This window comes from Vigna unguiculata, chromosome 10 (genome assembly GCF_004118075.2).
Source record: "Vigna unguiculata cultivar IT97K-499-35 chromosome 10, ASM411807v1, whole genome shotgun sequence".
NCBI lineage: Eukaryota > Viridiplantae > Streptophyta > Magnoliopsida > Fabales > Fabaceae > Vigna > Vigna unguiculata.
This window is the reverse complement of record NC_040288.1, coordinates 21,412,902-21,440,337: the sequence shown is the minus strand read 5'-3', so window position 1 is coordinate 21,440,337 and position 27,436 is coordinate 21,412,902. Positions and strand designations below refer to the sequence as shown.

The following is a 27,436-nucleotide window of genomic DNA, read 5'->3' as shown; positions in this document are numbered from 1 at the left end:
CAAATCCAAGACTTGACATGATATTCAATAAAGAAATATAATTTATAATTTTTATTTTATTTATTTTTATTTTCTTTTATTTTTATTTCTGAAAATAAGAGAATTAAAAGCCTACAAAGAAGTGTTTTAGTTATCAAACAAATCCAAGATTTGACATGATATTCAATAATTATATAAAAGAAATAATATATTTTATATTTTATATTTTTTTTAAATAAGAGAATTAAAAGCCTACAAAAGATATTTCTAATTACCAAGATAAAAATAATGGTATCCCAAATAGAAAAAAAGAGAAAGGTCGCAATATAAATTAAGTTTCATGTGGATTAATCACTCAAACAAAGACGTTCATTCACAATCAGAGTTGTTGTCACAATTGAACATTAAACTTCAATCGACACATATCAATCATGAATCCAAACCCAAAGTCACCTTGTTAGGAATCCAAGTGTGAGTCTAAGTCCCACATTGACCAGAAATGAGAAAGTAGAGCACTATATAAGAATCAAGACCCATAAACCCATCGCCTTAAGGTTTTGGGTTGAGAGTGGTGTTAGTGTCTTATGTGGTTAGGCTCATATCTCATTGGTGTTGTTCTCCCCAGTGAAACCCCCTCTTTATAAACTTAACAATTGGTATCAAGAGCCATTTTTCTGAGTATGCTCTGTGGTTGCAGCATTGTCTGATCTTTCACATCAGAAAAGATTTGGTTTCTATTTTTTCTTCTTGGGGATCTCAGTTTAGAGAAGTAGTGGGAGCTTTGGTCAAAGGCAGCAGAAGCTTTGGTCAAAGGCAGCAGAAGCTTTGGTCAAAAGCCGCAGCAGGAGCTTTGGTCAAAAGCAGCAGGAGCTTTCGTCAAAGCAGCAAGAGCAATGGCATTGGAAGAAGGGAAGGTGAGGATTGAGAAGTTTGATGGCAGTGACTTCGGGTTCTGGAAGATGCAGATAGAGGACTACCTGTATCAGAAGAAGTTGTATCTACCCTTAACAGGGCAGAAGCCAACTGACATGGAGCAGGCGGAATGGGATTTGTTAGATCGGCAGACACTCGGTGTGATCCGGTTGACATTAGCCAAGAATGTTGCGTTCAACATCATGAACGAAAACACAACCGTAGATTTGATGAAGGCATTGTCAAATATGTATGAGAAGCCATCTGCAGCCAATAAAGTGTATTTGATTCGCAGGCTAGTCAACCTAAAAATGGGTGAAGGTAACTCGATTACTAATCATATTAGTGAATTCAATACAATTATTGCGCAGTTGACATCAGTGCAGATAACATTTGATGATGAGGTGAAAGCATTAATTTTATTATCATCTCTTCCGGAAAGTTGGAGTGCAATTGTTACTGCAGTTAGTAATTCTGCAAGTAATAGTAAGTTGAAGCTTGATAACATCCGTGACTTGATCTTAAGCGAAGATGTTCGCAGGAAAAGTTCAGGGGAATCTTCCAGTTCTAGTTCCGGTTCAGCATTGAGTACTGAAACTAGAGGAAGAAGTAGCCAGAAAGGTCGTAATCAAGGCCGAGGCAGATCAAAGTCTAGAGAGAAATCAAAACCAAAATTCCGGAATGATATCACTTGTTGGAATTGTCAGAAAAGGGGTCACTTTACAAGTCAATGTAGGGCTCCAAGGAAGAACAACAACAAGAGGCAAGATGATGATCAATCAGCAAATGCAGCAACTGATGAAATTGAAGATGCACTATTATGTAGTCTAGATAGTTCTATTGACTCATGGATTATGGACTCAGGTGCGTCATTTCATACTACACCTTCTTTAGAACTATTATCTAACTATGTTCCAGGAAAGTTTGGGAAGGTCTACCTTGCAGATGGGAAATCTCTTGATATTATAGGAAGAGGTGATATCAATATCAGAACCTCTAATGGAAGTGTGTGGACTTTGAAGAATGTCAGACATATTCCAGCCTTAAAGAGAAACTTAATATCTATAGGGCAGTTGGATGATGAGGGGCATTACACCACCTTTGGAGATGGACACTGGAAAGTAATGAAAGGTAATCTTGTTGTTGCTCGTGGAAAGAAGCGAGGATCTCTTTACATGATTGCAGATGAGGATATGATATCAGTTGCAGAAGTTGGCAACAGTTCCTCTTTGTGGCATCAGAGACTTGGGCATATGAGTGAGAAAGGAATGAAGCTCATGGTCTCAAAAAGTAAAATACCTAACTTGAAGTATGTTGACGTTGGACCTTGCGAACATTGTATCTTTGGAAAGCAGAAAAAGGTTAGCTTCTCCAAAACAAGTAAGTCGTCTAAAGTTGAAAGACTAGCACTAGTGCATACAGATGTTTGGGGGCCAGCTCCAGTGAAATCTCTTGGAGGTTCACAGTATTACGTAACCTTCATTGATGACTCTACAAGAAAGGTATGGGTTTATTTTCTTAAAAATAAATCTGATGTGTTTTCTGTGTTTAAAAGGTGGAAACAGGAGGTTGAGACTCAAACAGGTTTAAAGATTAAATGTTTGAAGTCTGATAATGGTGGAGAATATGACAGTAATCAATTCAAGGAGTTTTGTTCAGAGAATGGGATCAGAATGATCAAGATGGTTCCAGGAACACCAGAACAAAACGGTGTGGCAGAAAGAATGAACAGAACCTTGAATGAAAGGGCAAGATGTATGAGAATCCAGTCAGGACTACCCAAGGTATTTTGGGCAGATGCAATAAGCACAGCAGCCTATCTCATAAACAGAGGACCATCAGTTCCTTTAGGCTATCAGTTACCTGAAGAAGTATGGTCTGAAAATGAGGTAAACCTTTCACATCTGAAAGTTTTTGGTTGTGCTTCATATATTTTGTTGAACTCTAATAATAGAGATAAATTGGACCCTAAGGCAAAGCGATGCTATTTCATTGGCTATGGATCTGACATGTATGGCTACAGGTTTTGGGATGACCAAAACAAGAAAATTATCAGAAGTAGAAATGTTACTTTTAATGAAAACATGTTCTATAAGGACAGGACTGCAGAATTTGCAAATGCAAATAAAAAGCCAGAGCAGGTATCATTAGAAGAAGTTTCAGAAAGTGATGTAGCCAACAGAAGGCAGAATACAGAAGTAGAGCCTGAGTCAGAGCCCGAGTCAGAGTTTGGGTCAGAACCTGAACAGATAGTAGAGCCAGTAACTCCTGAATTACCGACTAGAAGGTCTAGCAGAACCATTGTAGCACCACAAAGGTACTCCCCTTCATTGCATTACTTGTTGTTGACTGATGCTGGTGAGCCAGAGCATTTTGCTGAGGCTATGCAGGGAGGTGAATCTATTAAGTGGGAGCTAGCAATGGAAGATGAGATAAAGTCTCTTCAGAAGAATAAGACATGGTCTTTAACCAAGCTTCCAGAAGGAAAGAAGGTTTTGCAAAACAGGTGGGTTTATCGATTAAAAGAAGAACCAGATGGCAGCAAACGATATAAGGCCAGACTCGTAGTGAAAGGGTTCCAACAGAGACAAGGAATTGACTTCACAGAAATTTTCTCTCCTGTTGTCAAGATGACTACCATCAGAGTTATCTTGAGTATAGTAGCTGCAGAAAATCTTCATCTGGAGCAGTTAGATGTGAAAACTGCATTCCTACATGGAGATCTTGAGGAAGAAATCTTTATGGCACAACCAAAAGGTTTTGAAGTACAAGGCAAAGAGAATCTTGTATGCAAGCTTCATAAAAGTTTGTATGGGTTGAAACAAGCACCGCGACAATGGTATAAGAAGTTTAATGAGTTTATGAGAAACTCAGGATTTCATAGATGTGAAGAAGATCATTGTTGTTACGTGAAGAAATATGTTGATAGTTATATCATTCTTGCCTTATATGTTGATGACATGTTGATTGCTGGTGCTAATATGGCAGAAATTGACAGGTTGAAGAAACAATTGTCAGAAAATTTTGAAATGAAGGATCTTGGTCCAGCCAAGCAAATTCTTGGTATGAGAATTTCCAGGGATAGATCTAAAGGTATTCTAAATTTATCTCAGGAAAAATATATTGAAAAATTGCTTAGCAGGTTCAATGTTGGAAATGCTAAAACCAGGAATACACCTTTGGGAACTCACTTAAAGTTCTCAAAAAGGCAATCTTCTCAGACAGAGGAAGAAGAAAATCACATGTCTAAAGTGCCATATGCATCTGCAGTAGGGAGCTTGATGTATGCTATGGTTTGCACCAGACCTGATATAGCACATGCAGTGGGAGTTGTGAGCAGGTTTCTATCCAATCCCGGAAAGGAGCATTGGGAAGGCGTGAAGTGGATATTGAGATATTTGAAGGGCACTTCAAAGATGCATTTGTCCTTTAAAAGAAGTAATCTCACTTTACAGGGGTTTTCTGATGCAGATTTGGGAGGTGATTTGGATGGTAGAAAGAGCACAACAGGTTATATTTTTACGTTGGGTGGCACAGCTATCAGTTGGAAGTCCAAACTTCAAGGAAGAGTCTCCCTTTCAACCACTGAAGCTGAATATATAGCTATCTCAGAAACAGCAAAAGAGATGATATGGTTGAAGAATCTTCTAAAAGAATTAGGAAAAGGGCAAGATGAACCTTCATTGTTCAGTGACAGTCAAAGTGCCATTTGTCTTGCTAGAAATCCAATTCTTCACTCCAGATGCAAACACATTGAATTGAAGTATCATTTTATCAGAAACTTGATAAATGATGGAGATTTGATTTTGTTGAAGATTTCAGGTGCAGAGAATCCAGCTGATATGTTGACCAAGACTGTCACAACAACTAAGTTGAGGCTTTGCATTGCCTCAACTGGCCTTCGAGAAAATTGATGATGAAGGCACTACACTAGGTGGTAATGTAAATCAAACCCCAAGTGGGAGAATTGTTAGAATTATGGTGCTTGATTTAGTCCCACATCGCTTAGAATAGTGAGATGTGGTTCTCTATTTTACTATATAAGAGACTCTATGTAAAGCTTTAAGATACACCAAAAAATACAAATACTTCCTAGTGTAGTCGTGGACGTAGGCATACACATTGTAGCCGAACCACGTTAAATTCTCTGTGTCTATTTTTCTCTCCTTTATTCTTTCCTTTATTGCCTTGTTCCTAACAAGTGGTATCAGAGCCGGCTCAGACGAGTGCAGTATGGTCCTAGTATCGAAAGTCTTCCTGACAGTGTTGGTCAGGTAAAGCGTGACTCGTTAAGAATAACGGCGGTTCAAAAAAGGACAGAAAAGGAGTACTCGTGGTTGGGCAGCTTCCGCTGGAGGGGGAGTGTACCAATGTGGTTGAAGGGACTCACCCTTGAGGGGGAGATTGTTAGGAATCCAAGTGTGAGTCTAAGTCCCACATTGACCAGAAATGAGAAAGTAGAGCACTATATAAGAATCAAGACCCATAAACCCATCGCCTTAAGGTTTTGGGTTGAGAGTGGTGTCAGTGTCTTATGTGGTTAGGCTCAGATCTCATTGGTGTTGTTCTCCCCAGTGAAACCCCCTCTTTATAAACTTGACACACCTAACATCCAAACCCCAAACGCATTTAGCCATATAACGGGTCAATCAATCATACACTTGATATTATAACAGAGTAATAGAGTCAAGATTCACAACCCATTAATTTTATTATTCTCACCCATACGTGAACAACATTAAGAGCAAAAAATAACTTACTTGTCAAGGCAACGAATAGAGAAAATCCCAATTAAGAGGATAGTGAAGTGATCCCCTTTGCTTGTGTGCTCTAGTAATAGAAAAAAAAAGTATCAAATTTTTTTTCTCTGTCTTGCATTGGAGAGATATTGTGCCTATATAGACAACTTGGGATACCACTAAAATCCTAGTATTTAATTATAAGGAAATATATGAGAAAGGAATTGGTCCCGATGAAACATATTATAGAAATTAAATCGTCGCATAATATCTAGGGCATTGATTATAATTATTAAAAAAATATTGTCTGTAATTATTATTAGAATCGTATATTTTCCGGTACATAAAGATGTTGATGCAACATATTATGTAAATCAAATCATAACATAATATTCATATAATTGATTCTAATTACTACTAGGAATATTTGCTTCTACTTATTAAAATCGTACCTTTCTCTAAAAAACATTATTACCGGGAATATTTGCTTCTAATTATTAAAATTGTACCCTTCCCTACAAAATATTATTACTAGGAATATTTTCTTCTAATTATTAAAATCGTACCCTTCTCTAAAAAACATAGATTTTAAAAGGGTTAAATATGTTTTTTGTCCCTTAACTTTCAGTGAATTTTGGAATTAGTCTATTTCGAAACTTTAGGCCAATTTAGTCTTCATCTTTCGAAATACGTGGATTTATTCCTTTTAATCAGATTTTGTTAGGTTTATTTGATGTTTCATATGCATTTCAGGATTGCACTTAAGTTGTTTATATTGTTTGACACATTTTTCCTTTAATGTTAACTCAAATACTATTATGGAATGCGCTTGAAATGACGAATAAACTTAACAAAATTTGATTAAAAGGACTAAAACCACGTATTTTGAAAGATGAAGGACTAAATTGGTCCAAAGTTTTGAAATTGACTAATTCTAAAATTCACGGAAAGTTAAGGACCGACCAAAACCATTTTTAACCCATTTTAAAATATCATTTTCTGACATGTTATGTGAGGAGTGTAAATAGTAAATAGTGGGGGTGAAGATATGTATAAAATATTTGGGCTCATGTAAAGGGTGTGACAATTAAAAACAAATTGGACTCTTCCTTCTTTCTTCTTTTAATGCTAGAAAGTTTAAAGAAAAATTCTTATATTTTTTTCTTTTTACTCCTTTTTTTTCTATCATTAATAAAAAACATATATTTTTTATTTTTTTTAGAACAAATTTATTTACCCAAACAAAATTGGGTGTTGATAGGTATAAGAATCTTGTTGCAAATTAAGTGTCAAATCTTGGCCATAGAATAGAGCCGCTTATGAGTTATTTTAACGATATCTTTGTTTACTTCATTATACGTTTCATTATCATCAAAACCTATTTAATCTTAGACTCGCTTAATGGGGTTTCCAACATCTAATCCTAACATTAATTAGGTGTGCAAAATTAAGAAAAATTTCAAATATTTTTTTCATCAATAATTAAACAAAACAAGCAAACACAAAATATTAAAAAAAAATGAAGATATTATTTGTGGCCGACAAGGATTGAAATTGTTCTTACATATTCTTATTTACAATGGAAAATCAAGTTACGTAAATCTTGTAAATATTTATATAAAAGAGATTTTGGTTAGTTGATATATTTTTTATTTTTGAAATTTAATATTTTTTTAAACTTTTACTTTGAACAAAAATTCTAATTATCACGAGACTTGACATGGAAATTAGTGATATTTAATGTCTTGAATTAAATTTTAATTACCAAGTGAATTCGAGACTCAACATGATCATTAATGATCTTTTTAAAATATTATAGTTATCAAACAAGTCCAAGACTCAACATGATAATTAAATTTTATTTTAAAATATTATGAAAAGTGAAAATTTTAATTATTAAGCAAGTCTGAGAGTCAACATGATATAACTAATAATTCAATATTATTATGAAATTTTGTAATTTAAAATTTTGATTTAAAATAAAAATATTGATATACATGTTAAAATAAGTGTTGTCAAATAATAAAATTGTCGGTTGTATGAAAAGGTTATAAAAAAGAAAGGCCCAGTCCAAAACTTGAAAAAAAAATGCAGTGGGAGTGCAATAGTGAATGAGATAAAGTGAATATCTAAAATGCAATTCAAGCTCAACTAGAAAAGGAGATGTGTTCAATGAAGACAAAGGGGTATTATTCCGATTCAACTAATGTCACCAATTCAGGAAATGGTTTTTAGTCATTCTTATAATCATCTTACATATTATCGATAGGGTGCTCAAATTTAAGAATATCAACATTGTTATTTCCAAGAAAAAAACACTGTCAAATTTACATTGTTCAAGTTTATAAAAAGAAATAAATAGACTAATACAAGAAAGGAAAATATAAAGTTGATGCTGAAATGATAACAAAATTTATTAATGTCACAACGAGCAAAAAGTAAAATAGCATAAGCTCGTATAGAAATAATTCCTAAAACATTCAATAAAAACAAAAGTATTAACTATAACATATTACATTTCAACCCAATTAAACATCATGGGCACATCCACGGTCTTTTGATTGTTGAGTTGCAAATTTAAAGGACAAGAATGCATAAAGTTTAAACTTCTCATCTTGAGCTTTTCCTCAATTGTTGCTACTTGATCAATGTTTATCAATCCAGAGCTCCAAAAAATTTAATTTATGTCACATACAAGGATCCTTCCTTTCCTCGGTTCACAACCTTTAAGAAGAGCCCAACGTCGCCCTCTTTTCTCTTTAGCCAGTCTCTCTTTTGTCATTTTTATGACCTCATATCCCATACCATATATGCTTTTATTCTCAATAACCTCCAATGGGAATATTGATCCCTGACCACTTTTGCCTAGTCCACCCCCATACTTATATCCTTTTTTTAATAAGACTTTTATTGTAATCAAAGATGCCTGTGATAGGGAAAGGTTTATAGGAAATTATTAAACTTAAGTAGTGATGAGTCCATGACTCACCATGAAGCCATAGAGGACCTTCAAGATGAGTCCAACTCCGCTCTCTTTTCTCTTTAGCCAACCTCTCTTTTTATCATTTTTTATGGCCTTATATCCCATACCATATATGTTTTTATTCTCAATAACCTCCAATGGGAATAGTGATCCCTAACTACTCTTGCCTAGTCCATTCCTACACTTATATCCTTCTTTTAATAAGACTTTTGTCGTCATCAAAGATACACCTAATAGGTAAGGGTTTATAGGAAATGACTAAACATAAGTAGTCACGAGTCAATGACTCACCATGAAGCCTTAGAGAACCTTCTTCTTTATCTTTGTTTTCCATTTCATTATGTTGACTTTCCTAAAGTTGACTTTTGCTGACTTGACTTTGGTTGACCTTAGTTGACTTGACTTAAGTTGACATGTTGATTCTTTGGTTATTTGTTTTGTAGGGTAAGCTTATGCCAATAAGGAAAAGGATTGCACTACATGGAGTATATGAGAGTGTTAACCTTGGGACCACAAATGAAGGGTGTATATTTGGAGAGAGCAAGAGCTTAGAGTTGACATTTTCTTCTAGAAGGTCAAGGGCGCACATGAGAGGCTTAAAGACTAAGCTAGGGTTCTCTCCTTTTCAAGAAACCTCCTTTAGACCTAGTTTTTAGAAGGTTAATTAGTCTTTTTATGTGTACATCCTTTAGCTTTGTATTATTGGTAAGAGACCTCTCACCCTCAACTACATAAGGGGCTCTTAAAGACTCTTAAAATGGGTTGAATATTTTGAAGTTATATACTTATATTTGACCACCTTGTGAGAGAACTCTCTTCTTAGAGTGTCTTCTTCCTCTAGTCTTATCTTGAAACTAGAACTCAAGTGGTAGCATCCCCACTTATCTTAGGTTGGTCAACCTTAGTGCCCCCCTAAGTTGCGTGCTACCTTTGCATCCTCATCCCCTCTCTTGGCTTCCATCTTTGTTCATCTTTTATTCTACTATTATGTATTTTCAATTCTCGTGTAACATGTATTTGTGTACTTTTTTTTTCTTGTTTAAGTGACATTCTATTCTTCTCTTTGAGCCTTGGATTAATGTCTAGTGAGAATCTTCATTGTATTTGCTTAATCACCATCACACCATATATTGCTAAACCTAAAATGAGTTTTTATCAAGTAGAGATGTCAATGTGAGCCGGAACCCATGAGTCAACCCGGCTCACCACGGATTCGAGCCGGGTCGAGTTAGAAAAATAAATTTTTTTATGGTTATGGGTCAAAACGGGTTGAGCTCACTTAACCCACGGGCTATGCGGGTTCGAGCCGGGTTATAGTGAGCTAACCCACTAACCCACCTATATTAAAAAAACCCTAATTTAATAAAATTAATTGTTTTAAAGTTAAGTTAATATTCAAATCAGAAAATGTTATCCCTAATCATCTTCTCATTCTCATTTTTGACGTGCATCTATCCACTCGCGGTTCCCTTCTCTTTCATTTATGTTCGTCGTGGTGGTGCTCATAGGTGTTAGTCGGTCGTTTTGCGACGACGGTGGTGTAAGTTGGTGTGGCCCATTCGGTGGTGGTCGATATTGGTGTCACTCATTTGGTTGATTGCAAGCTACTAACCCAAAAAAGGCAATGGTGGTCATTCGGTGGTGCCCATCGGTGGTGGTTGTTCACTCCTCTACGGCAACGGTGGTTGACGTTGTTGTCCATTCGATGGTGGTCAACATCTGAGGCGACTTTCCTTTCTATAGGTCAATTTCACTTTATTGAACTCCTACGGGTGATTTTGTTTGTTTTTCCTCTTGAAATTTTCCCTAGGCTTTTCCTTGTCCCTTATATGTCTTTAGCAATTTGAGAGTTATGAGCTCTGCATTCCCCTCATTGACTCAAATTGGGTGGTTTGTCAAGTTGTAGAAATTTTAATGTGTATGATCACCTGAGCATTCAAGAGGTTTAGGCTTGTTTTTCTTTGTGTTGTTACTGTTCATTTTTTTCTTCGTGCTCGTGTTTTCTCCGCAGTGTTGTTCCTTTTTTTGCCTATCTCCCTCCATTGTTTTCATACATCGTTGATGTTCGTCATTTCATTCACTCTCAAGGATCATTTGCATTTTGGGTTAGAAAACTATGTATGGATGCTAAAGGAAATTTATTAGAATTTTGACAAGATCAACAAAGCAGGGAGCTTTCTCAAAGACATACTTCTAAACATGCTAAGAAACTGAAATTGAAGGTATGATTGGGGTTTCTTATCCTGGCTTTTGTTACTAAATTGTGTATAAGTACTTTTGGGACTGATTATGAATGATTTTTCTATGGTTTATTAGGGAATTATGGTTGCTTAGGTTTGTTGGGGGTTATGTTTGATGTTTTGCTTTCAAGCTTGTTAGAGAAGAGTAAACGTTGAAATTTTAAAATGTTTCTGAGATTCATATGCACATGATTTTGACAACTTATTTATGTTGAGTGCAGTAAATCATGATTATTGTATGCCATGTTGGAACTTGAATCTCATATATATTCAGGTTCTTGTTGTTGGGATCCTTATTATATTTAAAATAACTGTGATGGGCTCGTAATATGTCACCATTCGTATATGCTCAATACTACTTAAATAAGTTTTAAAATTGATGATGCAAAGGTTTCAATAGTGAGACTTTATTTTTAATTACCTTTTTTTGTTTTGACTACAAAGTTGGATCCTTGCTATGCTATCATCTAATTTGTTATAAGTGGCAGTAAGATACTAAGATGTTGTTAGAGTGTTATATTTTTCATATTCTTTGTTCTTTTTATCATCATTATGCAAGTGGTTTTGATGACTTGGGCTAAAACCTCTATTATTTGGTTTATCTTTTATAAAAGCAGGGACATAGTCAATTTGGAAGGCTTCAAATTGAACATGCAGGACAGTGACACTAGTACAAAAAAGAGATATTAGATCAGCATATTAAATCGGTTGTAGAGGAACCGATCTAACAAAAGGTGCGGTGGCAATTTTAAAAATAATGTGAATTATATTAGATCGGTTATGAGAAACCGATCTAATATAACTTTTTTAAATCAAAAAAAGTTATCAGTTTTCCATATATTAAATCAGTTATGTTAACAACCGATCTAATATTTTTCCTCAAATCTGCGAAACTCTTTATTTTCTTTCTTTTACGCGTTTCACTGTGCATCCACCACTGCTCCTCTTCCCTGTTTTGCTCTGCATTTTCTTTCTTTTCGTGCATCCACCACTGTTCATCATCTTTGTTTTGCTCTGCTGCAGATCTCAATGCCACGAACCACGACCTCGACGCATCGAACCACCATTGTCGCTGCACCACGAACCACCCAGTCGAAGCAAGAACGGCGTTGTCGCGGCGTTGAAGCGTTGTCGCCATTGAGGGGTTTCCGTCGTCGCCCCCGCAACACCATTGACGTTGTAGCCGTCGTTCAATGGTCCACTGTCTTTGGCAAAAGTTCATGCTTTTATCGTTTCAGACTGTGGGTTTATTGTTTTGGGGGTAAAAAATGGGTTCTATTACTTTGATGGTGGCCATGTTGGGATTTTGTTTATGTGGCTATTTTGAGGTTTGTTATTTTTTGTTCTTGATGTGAATAGTTTGGTTGCTGTTGTGAATCTCTCATTTTGGTGTATATACAATATTTGCTTGCAGGTTTCCTAGGGTTCAGATGAATATGGGTCCTCATCAAGAAAGGTGAAGCAAAAATGGAACAATAGGGAAGTAAGGGAGGTGGATAGAGAATATGATGTTTTTCTGCTTCCATCTAATGGTGGATGTGTTTCTGATTCTGAATCTGAAGGGTCAAATGGCAGGTTCGAGAATTTTTTTTTTTTTGTATATAACTAAACGTATTAGATGGGTTGGGACCTAAACAAACAATATAAAAAAGCTATGCTATTTAAAAAAAACTAATTTCCACATCAATAATTTGGTTAATAAGTTCCAAAATTTGTACCAAGGTGAAAATAGTAAGTCCCATGACAAAATGATTTAATAACAAAACTAATGTTTGAAATTTCCTATGTGCTTCTAGTGGACCTAATCATTTATAATCTTATACAATCATATTTAATTAGAGAAGATATGATCATGCTACAAAAGAACTAACTCCTTTCACACTAGTACAAAAAGTGGATATTAAATCGGTTCTAGTGCGTGTATTAAATCGGTTCCAGAACCGATCTAATATAAGATGATGTAATATGTCTCTCATATGTTAGATCGGTTGTAGCATCCATCTCATAAATCACCAATTTTTTTATAGGCATTATTCTGCAATAGATAAAAAAAGAGAAGAAAAAAATTACAAATATGATTTTTTTTTAATTTTTTTTTATAGCCGGGTTGTAAGATTTCTGGCTCACCAGAAAGTAAGCCGGGTTGAGTTCACTAATTTTAAACCCGACTTGTGATGAATCAACCCGTGTAAGTCGAATTGACTCACTTTAACATATCTAAATAGTCTTCGCAATTTCCAAAACTTGAAAATAGGTTTTTGAAGCCTCTTATATGTAACTTCAATGTAACATGTAGATGATGGTCCACTCACCAATAGATCTTCTTCTCCATAAACTATAACCACTTTGTCCTCTATTACAAATTTCAACTTTTAATGTAAAGAAAAAAGTATCGAAGCAGTAGAGTGTATCCAAGTTCTTTTCAATAAATAGTTATATGCAGGTAATATATCCCTTACTTAAAAATTTAGTTGAAACGTGCATGACCCTACTTGAACCGACAACTCTATTTCTTCCGTTAATTCTCTTTTACTTTCATAAAAAGTTCTTATCATAAGGTAATTTATCCAAACTTTAACGTTACATTCCATTATCAATAAGCATACATGCTATGACATAGTTCATGTGTTTCAGAGAAACATGTAAAACTTTATTATGTCCTTTTCAATCTACTAAGATTTCATCAATAAACACACGTGACATATAAAATTTTGATCTTATAAAATGGTATCTCTTATCTCTATTTTAACACACTCTATTTGTTTCTTTTTGAATGAAACAATACTTTTATAGAAGTATGATCTGAAAAGCCAAATAATTTTTCAATATTAAAAGTCAAATATAAAAAATTCAATTATTAATTATTTAGTGAGGTGTCTATATCTAAAACGTTAAATTCATGAAATTTAAAACTCTCCTTATCAAAATTAAATATAGTGGATTAAAACTTTATTATATATATATATATATATATATATATATATATATATATTCACAATAAAACTTTCCATCTCATCTCATAATAAATGACTATCATTTAACACGCGTGAATATCTTTATTATTTCTTTGTTTGGTTCAATTTTTAACTAAAAACTATTATATTTAATAGTATATATATATATATATATATATATATATATGATTTTAAATTATAAATAATACAAAAAATCAAATTATAATGATTCATAAATATTAAAAGTAATATATTATTATATATATATAAATATTCACAATTCAACACTATCTAATATTAATGTCTTTAATATTTCTCTTCAATTAAAAACTAATTCTGATTATCACTTTCAATTAAAAATAAAAAAGTATTCATCTCTACTTTCAAATGTTTTTTCTTTCATTATTCAAAATAAAAAATTATAATTCATTTTACATTCTATCTTATGGATTGTAATTAAAAATCATAGATATACCTACGGATAATAATAATAATAATAATAATAATAATAATAATAATAATAATTTTATTATTATTATTAGAACTGTGTAGAATATAACAGATGTAGTGAAATCATATACACCTGGACTATGTTTTTATTGTTTTCATTTTTCCTGTTTTATTTTTAATCGATTAATGAATGTAGTAACTCGGTCAGTGAAGAACATGGCCCACTTTTGTGTCCGCTCTTTATCATAATAAACAACTTTTTTCCACCGAGCGAAGAATAGAAAGAGAACCATGTGGAAGGTTATACTGAACACTATGTCAGCGACGCATTTATTTATCCCTTAAATACCCAACACGTCAATCATAGTGTCACTTCCCTAATTTCCTACCAAATCTCCAATTCTAATATTTTATTTTTTCAAACATTTCACATAATCTTATTTTTTTCCAAATTATCAATGTATTGCAGATTAATTCAATATAGGCTTAGTTCGAATTTTCTTTATGTGGTAAGAAAACCATTAATTTTAAAATTATTTTCCCTAATTCTTTTTAATCATTTGCAATTCTATTTAACTTTTGTTTTTGTATTTCAACGTCATTTCATTATGCAGCTCAAAGAAAATTTTTATGCGTGTCAAATTTACATTTTCATACTTATGAATTATTTTCGTAAGCACATGGATTTTAGATCAATACCCTTTTTTTATAATTAAGGATAATTGCGCTTGTATTGATTGAGTATGTGTATTTGTGTGTGTGAATACATTTTATTAAACGTTAGATGTAAAAAGTATTTAAGAAAAACTATTAATTTCATACCCGTCTTGGAAGAAAAATAATTGTTTATTGTTTAATTCTAACATAAATAGTTTAATACTTTCTTTATTCAAGAAAAACTACTAATTTCAGACCCGTTTAGAAAGAAAAAAATTGTTTAATTCTAAGATAAATATCTTAATACTTTCGGTTCATTCTTTATTTTTTTTTTCATAATTAAGTTTGTTAAGTTTAACTTTCCAGTCAATATTTTATTGAGAGTTAAAGGTAATCTAATCTTCTTAAAAATAATTATAAGTAAACACATAACAATACGAAATAATCTGTATTAACGGCGTGATTAAAAATCTTCTGACAGTTTGCGATACTTTGATTAAACCCTAATCATATCCTCTTCAACTCTAGGATTTTTAATTTGGTAATCACAGATAATAATAAAATAATGATGAAGATGAGATATATATAAAGCGATTACGTGTGCTTCAAGCCAAAACCCACAGACCCACGAACCTTTTTCCTCTTTCGCTCGTTCCGCCCTCGCTTCCTCTTAAATTCGCTTCCGTTAAATTCTTCTTCGACTTGTTCTCTAAGAGGAACCCAGGAACCGGTTCAAGTTTTTGAGTAGGTGTTTCGTCGTCACGTGCTATTTCTCATCGAATGAGTTAATTGTTCTCTCGTGAAGAAGAAGAAGAAGAAGAAGAAGGAACAGTGATAGCGTATCAGAGATGCGAAAGTCCTTCAAGGATTCCCTCAAAGCTCTTGAAGCCGACATTCTCTTTGCGAATACTCTGTAATTCACTTCACCCTTCACTCTCTGCAATAATATTTACTAATGGTTTTGATTTTGATTTTGTTTTTGTTTGTGGAATTGAACTGTTTCGGTTTTGATTAGTTTCAGAAATTAGGGACTGTTGAGTTGGTAATTGTAGTTTTTTCTTAAATTATAGTTTTTTTAGGAAATATTAGGGGATAACGTCCCAATTGAAAACAAAGAGAAGTGAGGATTCGAACCTGCGAATTGGATGTCAGATATGGAATTTGTGCTTTTTTTTTTGCTTCTATTTTTAGAATTTTTGAAATGATTTGTCGGTGTGTAGGTATGGAATCTGGTTTGTTCTAATTTGAGAAAATAGCAAGTGTGCGTGTCATTTACGTATTTCCTTCGTAAATATAGTTCTTGAAATTTGAAAAAAGAAGTCAGATATTTAGATGTCATTTGAGTTCTTGAAATTAATTCATTTTTTAAGATATGTAAATAAAATAGAAAAGGAAAAGTTAATTTGAGATATTTAAACAAAACCTACTCTAAATAGTGTTAGAGGTCTTTTAGCGTTAGTATAATGGTTTTTGACGGGTTTTTAGAAGGGATTTAGTAGACAGAGAACAATTCGCATAAAGAATTGCATCGTCTTCCACTCAAAATTTTAAAACGATAAAATAATAGAGTGTTCTAACTGTTTCTTCTTTAGTTATTGTGTGACTTAAATTCTTGAAAAAGAATTCTTCAGATAAACACAACGTTAATGATGTTAATCTATATCATACAATGAATTTATGAATTTTTTTTATAAGATGTTCAGTTTTGTTGTTTAAATTTCCAACAACATTACATACTAATACAACGCGGAGATGCAATTTCGGGACTAAATAAACTTTTATTATTTAAATTAAATTTCAACCAAATGCTAAACTAATGTTGAAAGTTCATTATGCACAGAATTCACACTGAGTCCTACTGAGGGTGAAGAAAGGAAAGTTTGGAATCGGTTGAATATTGTGTATATAAAAAGTACTAAGGAGGCTCCTTTGGTTGGCTTTATATATCTTTATTTATTTCAACTCCTTTATCAAGTATGTTCTGCTTTTGTCATTTTCGTAATTGAAAACTGGCCACGCACGTCCATTTAAGTGTTGTGTCATTTCATTATTTTTTTTCTTTGACGGTGTTAACAAGAAATTGTGTTTGATAAGGTAAAGTAAGATATTATCCAAATAGCTAATAAACTAGTTTAAGTAATTCAAAAATATTTGGTAAAACATTTTAAATGTATTTTATCTCAAGAGTTTGTAATTTATAAATTAGCAGTTTGTAATTTATTTAAATTTTTTATTACTATATTTTATATTTTAATATATTTTTCTATCGTTTAGGAATTGTCGTGTATATTTCTAATAGGATGTTGTCAAAGTTTAAAATATTTTATGCTTAGTCTACTAATTTTAATATTTGTTGTAGTATTTTTTAAATTTTTATGTAGTTCAAGTTAAAATAAATTTATATTTAAAAAAAAATAGTTAATACTTATTGTGCCAATTAGTGTGAATAAAATTATTTCTCCACATTGGAAAAATATATATAATTTCTAAAAAATGAGATAAAAATACTGAAAAGTTTAATAAAAATTTAATTATTTTTAAAAGTCTAAAATTACAATTGCACCATAATATACATTTATCAATTCAAACTTTATAACCGATCAGCTATTCGCTAGCTTATAAGTCAAAAACTTAAAAGCTAGTTTCTAAACTAGTGTTTCCAAACATGGCCCCAAAGTTTTGCAAAGCATCGGTTGGTGCTTTTGGCCAAAATTCAAGGATACATTGCCCCCCATTAAGATTTCAGGTGCATCTCCATTATTTTATTGTTTTCCAGCTGTTAATGTGCTTTCTATACAAAATTCAAGCGTACATTGCCTTTCACTTTTTCTAAACAAATGAGCTTACACTGTTACGCATGCTTTTGTATAGGCTCTCTAAGTTGCTGTTTTCAATTTTAACTTTCAATTATAGTTCTATTTTTCTGTTGAAGACATCAATTTCTGTTAAGAACACTAATGTGTGAGACTTGTTCTTGTGACTCACTAAAATGAGATAAATTTACGTGGGGATTCAAGATGGATCCTTCATTTAGCTACTATGAGTGTGGAGTTCGGGCATGAATTGGGTGTGTTAGATGTTAATGTTCTCTTTTCAATAATATTTTTCTTTTCTTAGAAAATAGATTTTTTACGTATTTGTTTTTAACCTATTCATTATTAAGCAACCTTGTTTCTGCACAGTGCTTCTGATTATCCAAGAGAAAGTGATGGAGCCTGCTTACAGATGAGATTGTCTTATAGTCCAGCTGCTCAATTCTTTCTTTTTCTGGTTCAGTGGACTGACTGTCATCTTGCTGGAGCCTTGGGATTGCTTAGAGTTCTCATATACAAGGTGAAATTCCTACCCCTTAAACTTGTAATCCACATTAAAATATAATAGTCTTGACCAATGCTTCCATTTTTTGTTGAAGCATGTAATAAAGTGATGAAATTGTCCCAGGTATATGAGGATGGGAAGACAACCATGTCCATTTATGAGAGAAAAACCAGTCTGAAGGATTTCTATGGTAAGTGAATTTTGGTCAGAGAGCTTTAGCCTATGTTGCACAAAGTCCCCTCACAATGTCTGTCCTTGGGATTGAATTCAAGATTGACTGATTTTTGTCATCCCTTCCCCTCACCAGGAAGTAAAACTCCTTTTTAACCTGAAAAGAAAAGTCTAATTTGAAATCATGTCATATCTTTAAGAAACACTTGGATGGTTTTGTTTTCCTTTAGAAAAGTGGCTCAAACTCCAGATATAATTGTTTTTACTTGCACTCTTTAACAACAGGTGTGATCTTTCCCTCTTTACTTCAACTCCACAGAGGAATCACTGATGTAGAAGAAAGAAAACAAAAAGATTTATTTGCTAAAAAGTACATGAACAAAGATATAGTAAGAAAAGGAAAACTATCTGAAATTGATATTGAGAGAGAAGAAGAATGCGGTATTTGCATGGAGATGAACAACAAGGTTGTCTTGCCCAATTGCAACCACACTTTGTGTATGAAATGCTACAGGAACTGGTGAGCACATTGTAATTTCTGTTACACTATGATATGGTTCCCACATTGTTTTCCCAAACCTTTCGCAAACTTCAAACATTTTTCTTTGGAAGGCAAATAATAGTAATATATAATTAAAAACTGCTACCACATTGTTTACATTTCAAGGATTAAGTTTTATTATTTTTTAGGCATTCAAGATCTCAATCTTGCCCTTTCTGTCGGGATAGTCTTCAAAGAGTAAATTCTGGTGACCTTTGGATCTACTTGAACAACAATGAGATAAAAGACTTGGCTTCAATAAACAAGGAGAACCTAAAAAGACTATTTACGTATGTTGACAAGTTGCCTCTGATTGTGTCAGATCCTTCGCTTATGTCTTATCCTCAGCGCTAATGGTTTTTACCTGATGACTTTGAATCTGCGTGAGCAGCTGAAGAATTTAAATAGGTTGCTTATGTACATTATTGATAAATTGCCTCTCATGGACCCAGAACCTATACTGATGTGTTATTCTCAGCACTTCTGATTTTCCTTTAGTCATAGATAATTTTTACTTCAAATTCCATTCTATGTTTGATCGTCAGTTTGTGTGCAGGAATGATTCAAAATGTAAATACATGTTGACTTCATAGTGAAATAATAACTTATTATCCATTGAAATTAAATTAAAGTATTACTTGTTCATCTGAGTTAGTTCCTCACTGCTAACAGTCATATTTATGCTCCACCCTTAACTGGTGGTCTTAAATGTTGGAATGTGATAGAGCTGATATACGGAAAGGACACTTTTATTTCTATTGGACTCTAGTTATTTACCAATGTGATAAGGAATTAGAAACAAGAACAAGAATGTGTGTTACAACAGACAGTAATGAGGTGTTTGAGAGACTTCACTCTCCTTAGCCCTTCCTAACCCACAAAGACAGACCAGACCCCCTCTCCTACACCTATGAGACTATGTGTATGATTGGTTTTACGTTTGGGAGTCCAAATCCAAATTTACTTTGTATTGAAAGTTACACAATGATATTTGGCAAATTTTTTCTATTTGATTGACACCAAACGTAGGTTGCTCTCAAAGTAACACCATAAAGCTTTTCAGTTGAATGGGATTTTTTGTTTTATTCGACTAAACTTAACTTTTCTAACTGCAATTCAAATATACCCTATATATAATGTTTGTTTCAGTTATAAAATTATAACTGTATTAACTGTTTGGTTTCTTACTTCTCCTGTACACAATACCAAACTTATCATTACCCCCTCTTAGAGTTTCACCTTGTTCTCAAGGTTAAAATCAGGGAACTCCTTGTCTTCTACCACATTGGCAGAAACAGTTCTTGTTAGTAATATAGTCAATCAAGAATCAGTCTTGAATGTTTTGTACCTACTGTTTTTTCTATCATTCTTGTTGATGCAGGCAACTGATAGAGACCAACTGATATGACAATTTTAATAAGTTAGAAATAGAACCAATTTTGGTTAGGCACACCAGAACTAGGAATTATTATTCAATAGGAATGGAAATTTGCAATACAACCGTTACAGTAACAGCCAAGATTCGAAAGCTTGGTCTCTCCCTCCCACTTCCTATAATTAAACTCTAATCCCCTACCCTCCTTCCTTCCTTTCCTTTTCTCTCTTTCCCCATAATTGTCCCAAAAACAGTTATGACAATTATGAAACATAACAACTGCCACCCAAATAAAAGAAACTGCCAACACTTGATATACCAACACTTAATATAACATACTAACTGCCAAATAACCACCACACATTCTACCTTACCTATAACTGATTTCTCCTTTTATAATGTTTCTTAATAAGAGGTCTAACATTACTCCCCCTAAAAGAGTCACCTTGTCCTCAAGGTAAAAAAACAGAAGGGAATTGCTTTAAAATGGTGTCCACTGATTCCTATGTAGCTTCAAGATTGGGTAAACCTTCCTATTGAATTAACACTTCAGCGAGTCCATTTGCTAAATTACGAACTTCACGAACCGCAGCTGGTGTGATCTGTAGCTTCAAATCTTCGAACAATATAGGGTGAGTAGATATCTTAGTATGTGCGTTTGTACGTGCGAAAGAAACCTAAATGTCCTCCTAAGGACGAATTATGAAATTCATGCAATAAACTAGGTATCTCCTAAGGACGAATTATGAAATTCATGCAATAAACTAGGTATCTGAGTAGATATATTAGGGAGAACAGTAGACAATAAACCTCACTTTGTAAAAGAAACTTTATTCAACTCTTGTGTTGTATTGTTCATTCATAATACACAATACAATTTACAGACTCTTAACAGTTGTTTCAAAACAACTATAAACGACAATAAATGACTAATTCATTGACTACCTAGACTCAAATGGCTAGTGCATTAATTGTTCACAACGGCTAGTTTCTTACAACGACAAGTTACCCATAATGACTAATACATTTAAATTTATTTAAAACCCAACAAAAATCTCCCGTAAACTTAAATGCTTCTTTTGTTCTCCATCTATGTTCTTTTATTCTTCATCACGACTTCCCACGTGTAATAACTATTCTCACATTATACTTGTCCCTTTCATGAGTAGTTAAGTTTTTCGCTTTCTTCATGGCTGACTTCCCTTTCACTTTTTCTATGGTTGACCTGTACTTCGTTTTTCTTGTAGTTAACTTGTTCTCTACTATCTCAGTTTTTGCATTCTTAGTTGTAGACTTGTTCTTCTCTTTGGCCGATTTGTTACTTATTGGGTTTTTTGTATGTGTGGTCGACTTGTCATTAACTGAGTTCTTGTCATTAGGTCGAAATGCTTTTGAAAGATCATACCACACTCATGTATTGTTGCGTTCAATCTCCTCGTCCATTTCAAGTCGACACTTCTCATCTTGCACCTACAGCGCAGCTCTCAGATCTTTTTCAACTTGCAATTGTTCTCGCAATTTTGAAACATGTTCTTCAAATTCCAAGCACTACTTTTGCAAAGCTTGTTTCCTTCTCTCTAAGCTTGCTTGTAGAATTAAATTGTCTCTAACTTCCTTTTCAATACTATGTTGTAAGTCTTTTTTTGAAATCTCTAACCTTTGGATTAAAAGATCTTCTTGAAATTCAGAGCTACTCAAGCTTTTCATATGCTCCATCGAGCTATCTAAGTAATCCACTTACTCCACCAACTTATCTAAGCTATGTAGCGTTCCACCAAGTTAACCAAGTTGGCTCATGCTCCACTCTGTTGTCTGGGGTATCTACATGTTTCATCAGCCTATGCAACCTACTCAGTTATCTTGCCCTATCCACGGTACTCGACTGCCTTGTCGAGTTAACAATGATACTTAGCCTTCTTGTTGAATTCTCCATGCTACTTGGTCTTCTTGGCGAATTCTCCACTTGTTTATGCTCGACTCCCGAGCTATGCGCCATCATCAACAATGTTCACTTTTTCTTCAACATCTTTTGTGAGGTTGATCGTCTCTTCCTTTTTTACTTTCAGATTTACAATCTTTGGCAAAACGTTTGGACTTACCACAAATGAAACACTTGCCCGAGTAGCACCCCTTTGTATAATGGTCATACTTGCCGCACTTGAAGCACTCAACGTTTGAGTTGATTGATTAACCTCCTTTCCATGGACCTCATCCTCTTCCATGCCAATTTTGTTGACCGGATTGTGTTTTCTCTTCTTCTATCCTTGGCTTCTACCACCAGGACCACTTCTTATATCTTCTCGGTATCGTTTGAGTGTTTTAAGTCTCCCTTTATTTGGACTAGCTAATCAAGTGGCTCAACCTTCTACTTCTTCTTTCGCTGCTTATATGCCTCAAGAGACCCGACAAGCACTTTAACCGTGAGCATTGGCAAGTCTTTGGACTCTTTAATTGCGCACACCACGTTCTCAAAGTCATCCGTTAGAGACTTCAAAATATTTTTCACAACTAAGCTAGCGGGCAGCATCTCTCCGTTTCTATTAGGTTGATTCGCCACAATTTCAACCCGAGTTATGCACTTGGCTACCCTTTTGTCTCCTTCATCTTCATGCTCTCCAATTCGCCTCTAAGTGTTTGAAGTCGCACTTGCTTCACTCGGTCATCTCCCTTATACATCTTTTCCAATATGCCCCACACTTCTTTTGAAGATTTAACACTTGCAATTTTCTCAAAGTCAGACTCATCCACAGCTTGGTACAGGATGTACAAAGCTGCCTTATCCTTCACATGTGCGTCTTTCAGCACTTTCAACTGGACATTTGACCAACCTGTAGTGTTGGCTGGTTCATCGAAACCATCTTCAACCACCTCCCAATTTTCTTATGAGCCAAGAAGAGTCTTCATTTTTAGACTCCAATTGTCATAGTTGACAGCCTTTGTCAACTTTAGTAGGGAAACATTGTTTGTAAAAGTGGCCATCTCACTATCTTTTTTTCTCAAACACTTAACTTTCTAGCTCTCTTTTTTCAAACACTCAAGCTCTCTAGCTTTCTTCTTTTTCCACTTAAACACTCAAGCTATCTGGTTCTTGATATCACTTTGTAGACAATAACTCTCTACTTGTTTAAAAACTTTATTCACCTCTTATTGTTGTTTTTCATTCATACAATACATCATAAAATTTATAGACTCACATTTCCTAATCGTTGTACTCAAAACGGCTATAAACGACAATAAACGGCTATAAACGGTTATAAACGACTAACTCATTGATTACCTAGACTCCAACGGCTAGTGTATTAACTACTCACAACAGCTAGTTTTTTACAACGTTTAGTTACCCATAATGGCTAATACATTTAAATTTATTAAAAAGCCAACAAGAACAAGCATGCCTTTATAGAATAACTTTTGATTCCTAAATAGAAATTCAAGATGGGATTGGGAGTCTTGTATAAGATCATGTATAATACCTTGGAGGTAAGGATTATGCTGCAGTTCCGAATTCCAGTCAACAAAGTCAGTCAAATGCACCGTAGACAAAGCTAAGAAAATCATTTTCCTTGAAAGTGCATTAGCCACTCCATTCTCTTTGTCTGACTGATATTGAATTTCAAAATCCATCCGCATTAACTTTGAAGCCCACATCAAATACTCATTCCCCAAAACTCGTTGCTCCATTAAAAATTTAAGACTTTTTTTTATCGGTAATGATGAAATGACTCCCCAACAAATAATGGCACCACTTTTGAAAAGCTAACACAATGGCCATTAATTAATTCCCTCTAATATATAGATTTTGCTTGAATCCTTATTGAAAGAGTTTGACTTAGGAAAGCAACCAAGCGTCCCTCCTGCACCAACACTGCCCCAAGTCTGGGTTAGATGCATTTGTTTCAACTACAAAATGGTTTAGAAAAATCAGGAACCTTCAAAAAAAGGTAACTTGACCAAGGCTCTTTTCAAATTATCCATAGTTGATTGTGCCTCTACCGTCCAACTAAAATTATCTTTCTTCAATAATTGAGTCAATGAACGAGCAATTCTTCCATAATTATTTACAAGCAATAATATCATGTTAACCCGAAAAAAACCCCGCAACCCCTTAACATCCTTTGGTGGTGGCTAATCAATCATAGCCTCCACCTTCCTATAATCGGTCGCAACTCTTTGAGAATAGACAATATCACCTAAATACTCCAACTATAATTAACCAAATGTGCACTTCTTCTAGTTGGCAAACAAAGTATGTTCCTTCAAAAGGGATAACACAACCCTTAAATGTTGTTGATGGTCATTTTCACTTTTACTATAAATAAAGATATCATCAAAGAATATCAAAACAAATCGCCTCAAATAGGGTCTCAACACTTCGTTCATAAGAGCTTGAAAAATATAAGGGGTGTTACTAAGTGTGAACTACATAACAACAAACTTATAGTGTCCTTCATGAGTTCTAAAAGTAATCTTATAAATATCATCATCTCTCATGTGAATCTGGTGATAACAGACTTTAAATCTAGTTTAGAAAAGATCACTACACCACCTAATTCATCCAACAATTCATCTATAATAGGAATAGGAAATTTATCTGGAACAATAATCTTATTGATAGCCTTATAATCAACACAAAAACGCCATCCTTCTTTTTTTTTTCTTCACTAAAATAATCAAGCTAGAATAAGGACTAATATTCGGTCTTATTATACCAAATTGTAACATATCGTCCATAATTTTTTCAATCTCTATTTTGACAATGAGGGATATTAATAAGGTCTAATGTTAGGAATTTGAGACCCCTCCTTCAATTGACCTCCCTCCTATGGGGTGGTAATGTTAGTAATTCTTGAAAAATTAAGTCAAATTCTTATGGGGATGTCAATGGGACAGGTAGGATATGGGATTCGTACCCTACCCATTAGATAAATATTCATCTTGTACCTATATCTATATTCATGTGGATATCTATTATGCGGGTACCTGTATATTTTTTTAATATCCACTAGTACCCGCGAATATTTACAAAAGAAAAATTTAGTATTTAATAATATATTTTAACCATAAATTTAAATAAAAATATATTGTATAACATTCATAAATTTCAAACAAAGTACATAGATAACCTATTTCAAGAGTGTTGAATGACAATTTATAAAGAAATAAAGATATTTTAAAATCGATTGATAAAGAGTAACACATTTACATATTATCAATTTGTTAATGTTTTAATCATTTTTTTTAATATTTTTTTTGGTTAAAATACTCATTGGTCCTCGTTTTTGTACCAAAATTTCAATTTGGTCCTTATATTTTTATTAGTCTCAATTATGTCCACATTTTTTGTCCACATTTTTGCAAATGAATAACAATTTGGTACTTTTCGTTAGTATGGAACTAACATAGTTAAGTTGGTGTCACGTATCAGTTTCTCGTTTTTTTTTTTTTTTTCTAATTTTTTTAATGGTTTTTAAAAAATATTTATGTCATGTGTCACGTCTGTAATGTGTCATGTATCTATCCAACTAGTATGTTGATACGTGTCAAGTTATTGTATGAATCTCAATTTGGTTTCATATTTGTTTATTTGATTTGATTTCAGTCCTAATTTTTTTAAAAATTTTCAATTTCATGTATTCTAAATTTAGATCAAATTTAACTTTTATACATATGTTATGATAATATGTTTATTAAAAGTCATATTTCTATTACATATTTTTAATAATATTAAGGTTATCTAAATTTATATTTTACATTAAACTTTACTTAAATTTAATTTTAAAATTATAAATATATAGATTGATAAATTTATATTTGAAAAGTATTTGTATAATATTATATATCAACAATTTTTATATAATTGTTAGAGTTGACTGAAAAATAACAATTTTGTAAATTCAGATGTAAAACTTTAAAACAATTTTATAACAAGATAAAATAAATATATTTAAAATTTTAATATTAAATAAACTTAATGTTATTCAAATATTTAAAAGTTAAATTTTATAACAATTTTAATATCATTTTTAATAAAAATAAGCATAACTTTTATAAAATTTAAATTTGGTCTAAATTTGGAGAGTATGTAAATTTTTAAAAACATTTGAAATTAAAATCAAGTCAGATTAACAAATGAGGACCAAATTAAAATTCATATAATAACTTGACATGTGTCACCATAATAGATTGATACGTGACACACTCCAAACGTGACATGTGACATAAATATTTTCTAAAAAAATTTTAAAAATTTAAAAAAACAAAAAAAAAATGAGAAGCTGACACGTGACACCTACTTAATTGTGTTAGTTTCGTACTAACAGAAAGGACCTAATTGTTATTAATTTACAAAATATGGATCTAGTTGAGATTGATAAAAATATGAGGATGAAATTGAGATTTTGGTACAAAAACGAGGACCAATTGAGTATTTTAACATTTTTTTTTTAAATTTAGATTAAAGTATAACGAGTACAGGTATCCATGGATACAGATATTATGATACTTGTACCCATCCCATTTACATGCGGATATAAAAAATATTTGTACCCGTTATTCGTAGGTATCCATTTATATTCTCCACCTGGATACCCACGGGTATTGATTTTTTTTAACATCCCTTCTCGCACCTACGCATAAGAAAATGGTGATTCATTTTCCTCTTCTTTCAACATATGACATACCAATAACAACCTTTCCCCTGGTTGATGAGCTTTTCAAATGGAATTGAAAGAAATAATCGTCCTTGTTAGATCTACATCTCCCTTCAAAATATGAAATCATCTCTCCAAATGTATCTTCAAAGTTCCTTAAAATTGGCACATATTTCTCCCAATCTAGACAACGAAGCAACTCCCAAAGCCATATCAACTCCCTCTAAATTAAATACATAGAAATCCTGCAAGATGGGTAACCCTTGCACTTATAATTACAAGTTTGAACAAAGCCTTGTGCAACGTAATTTCCTTCCATCTCCTACTTCAACGATATAAGTAGGAGTTGTAGCCACTTTAAATCCTTTGTCTTGCACCAAGGTTGCAGAAATAAAATTGTTGGAAGCCTCATGGTTTATCAAGGATTGGTGTTATTTTAATCATGCCCCTCAACTTCAAGGTTTTCT

General features: G+C 33.2%; 1 protein-coding gene across 2 annotated transcripts; it reads left to right on the top strand.

The window, feature by feature from the left end:
• The first annotated feature begins 15,723 nt into the window (after positions 1–15,723).
• Positions 15,724–19,570, top strand: LOC114165997 (E3 ubiquitin-protein ligase AIRP2-like). Of its 2 annotated transcripts, none has more exons than XM_028050648.1 (5): positions 15,724–15,827; positions 18,097–18,247; positions 18,356–18,422; positions 18,689–18,923; positions 19,094–19,570. In XM_028050648.1, exons 1-5 carry the CDS (start codon positions 15,763–15,765, stop codon positions 19,296–19,298), a joined length of 723 nt encoding a protein of 240 aa, XP_027906449.1. In that variant the 5' UTR covers positions 15,724–15,762; the 3' UTR covers positions 19,299–19,570. The 2 variants fall into 2 exon arrangements, with proteins under 2 accessions (XP_027906449.1, XP_027906448.1); XM_028050647.1 differs by lacking the exon at positions 15,724–15,827 and adding an exon at positions 17,511–17,981 and having other exon boundaries at positions 19,094–19,557.
• The last annotated feature ends 7,866 nt before the right edge of the window (positions 19,571–27,436 follow it).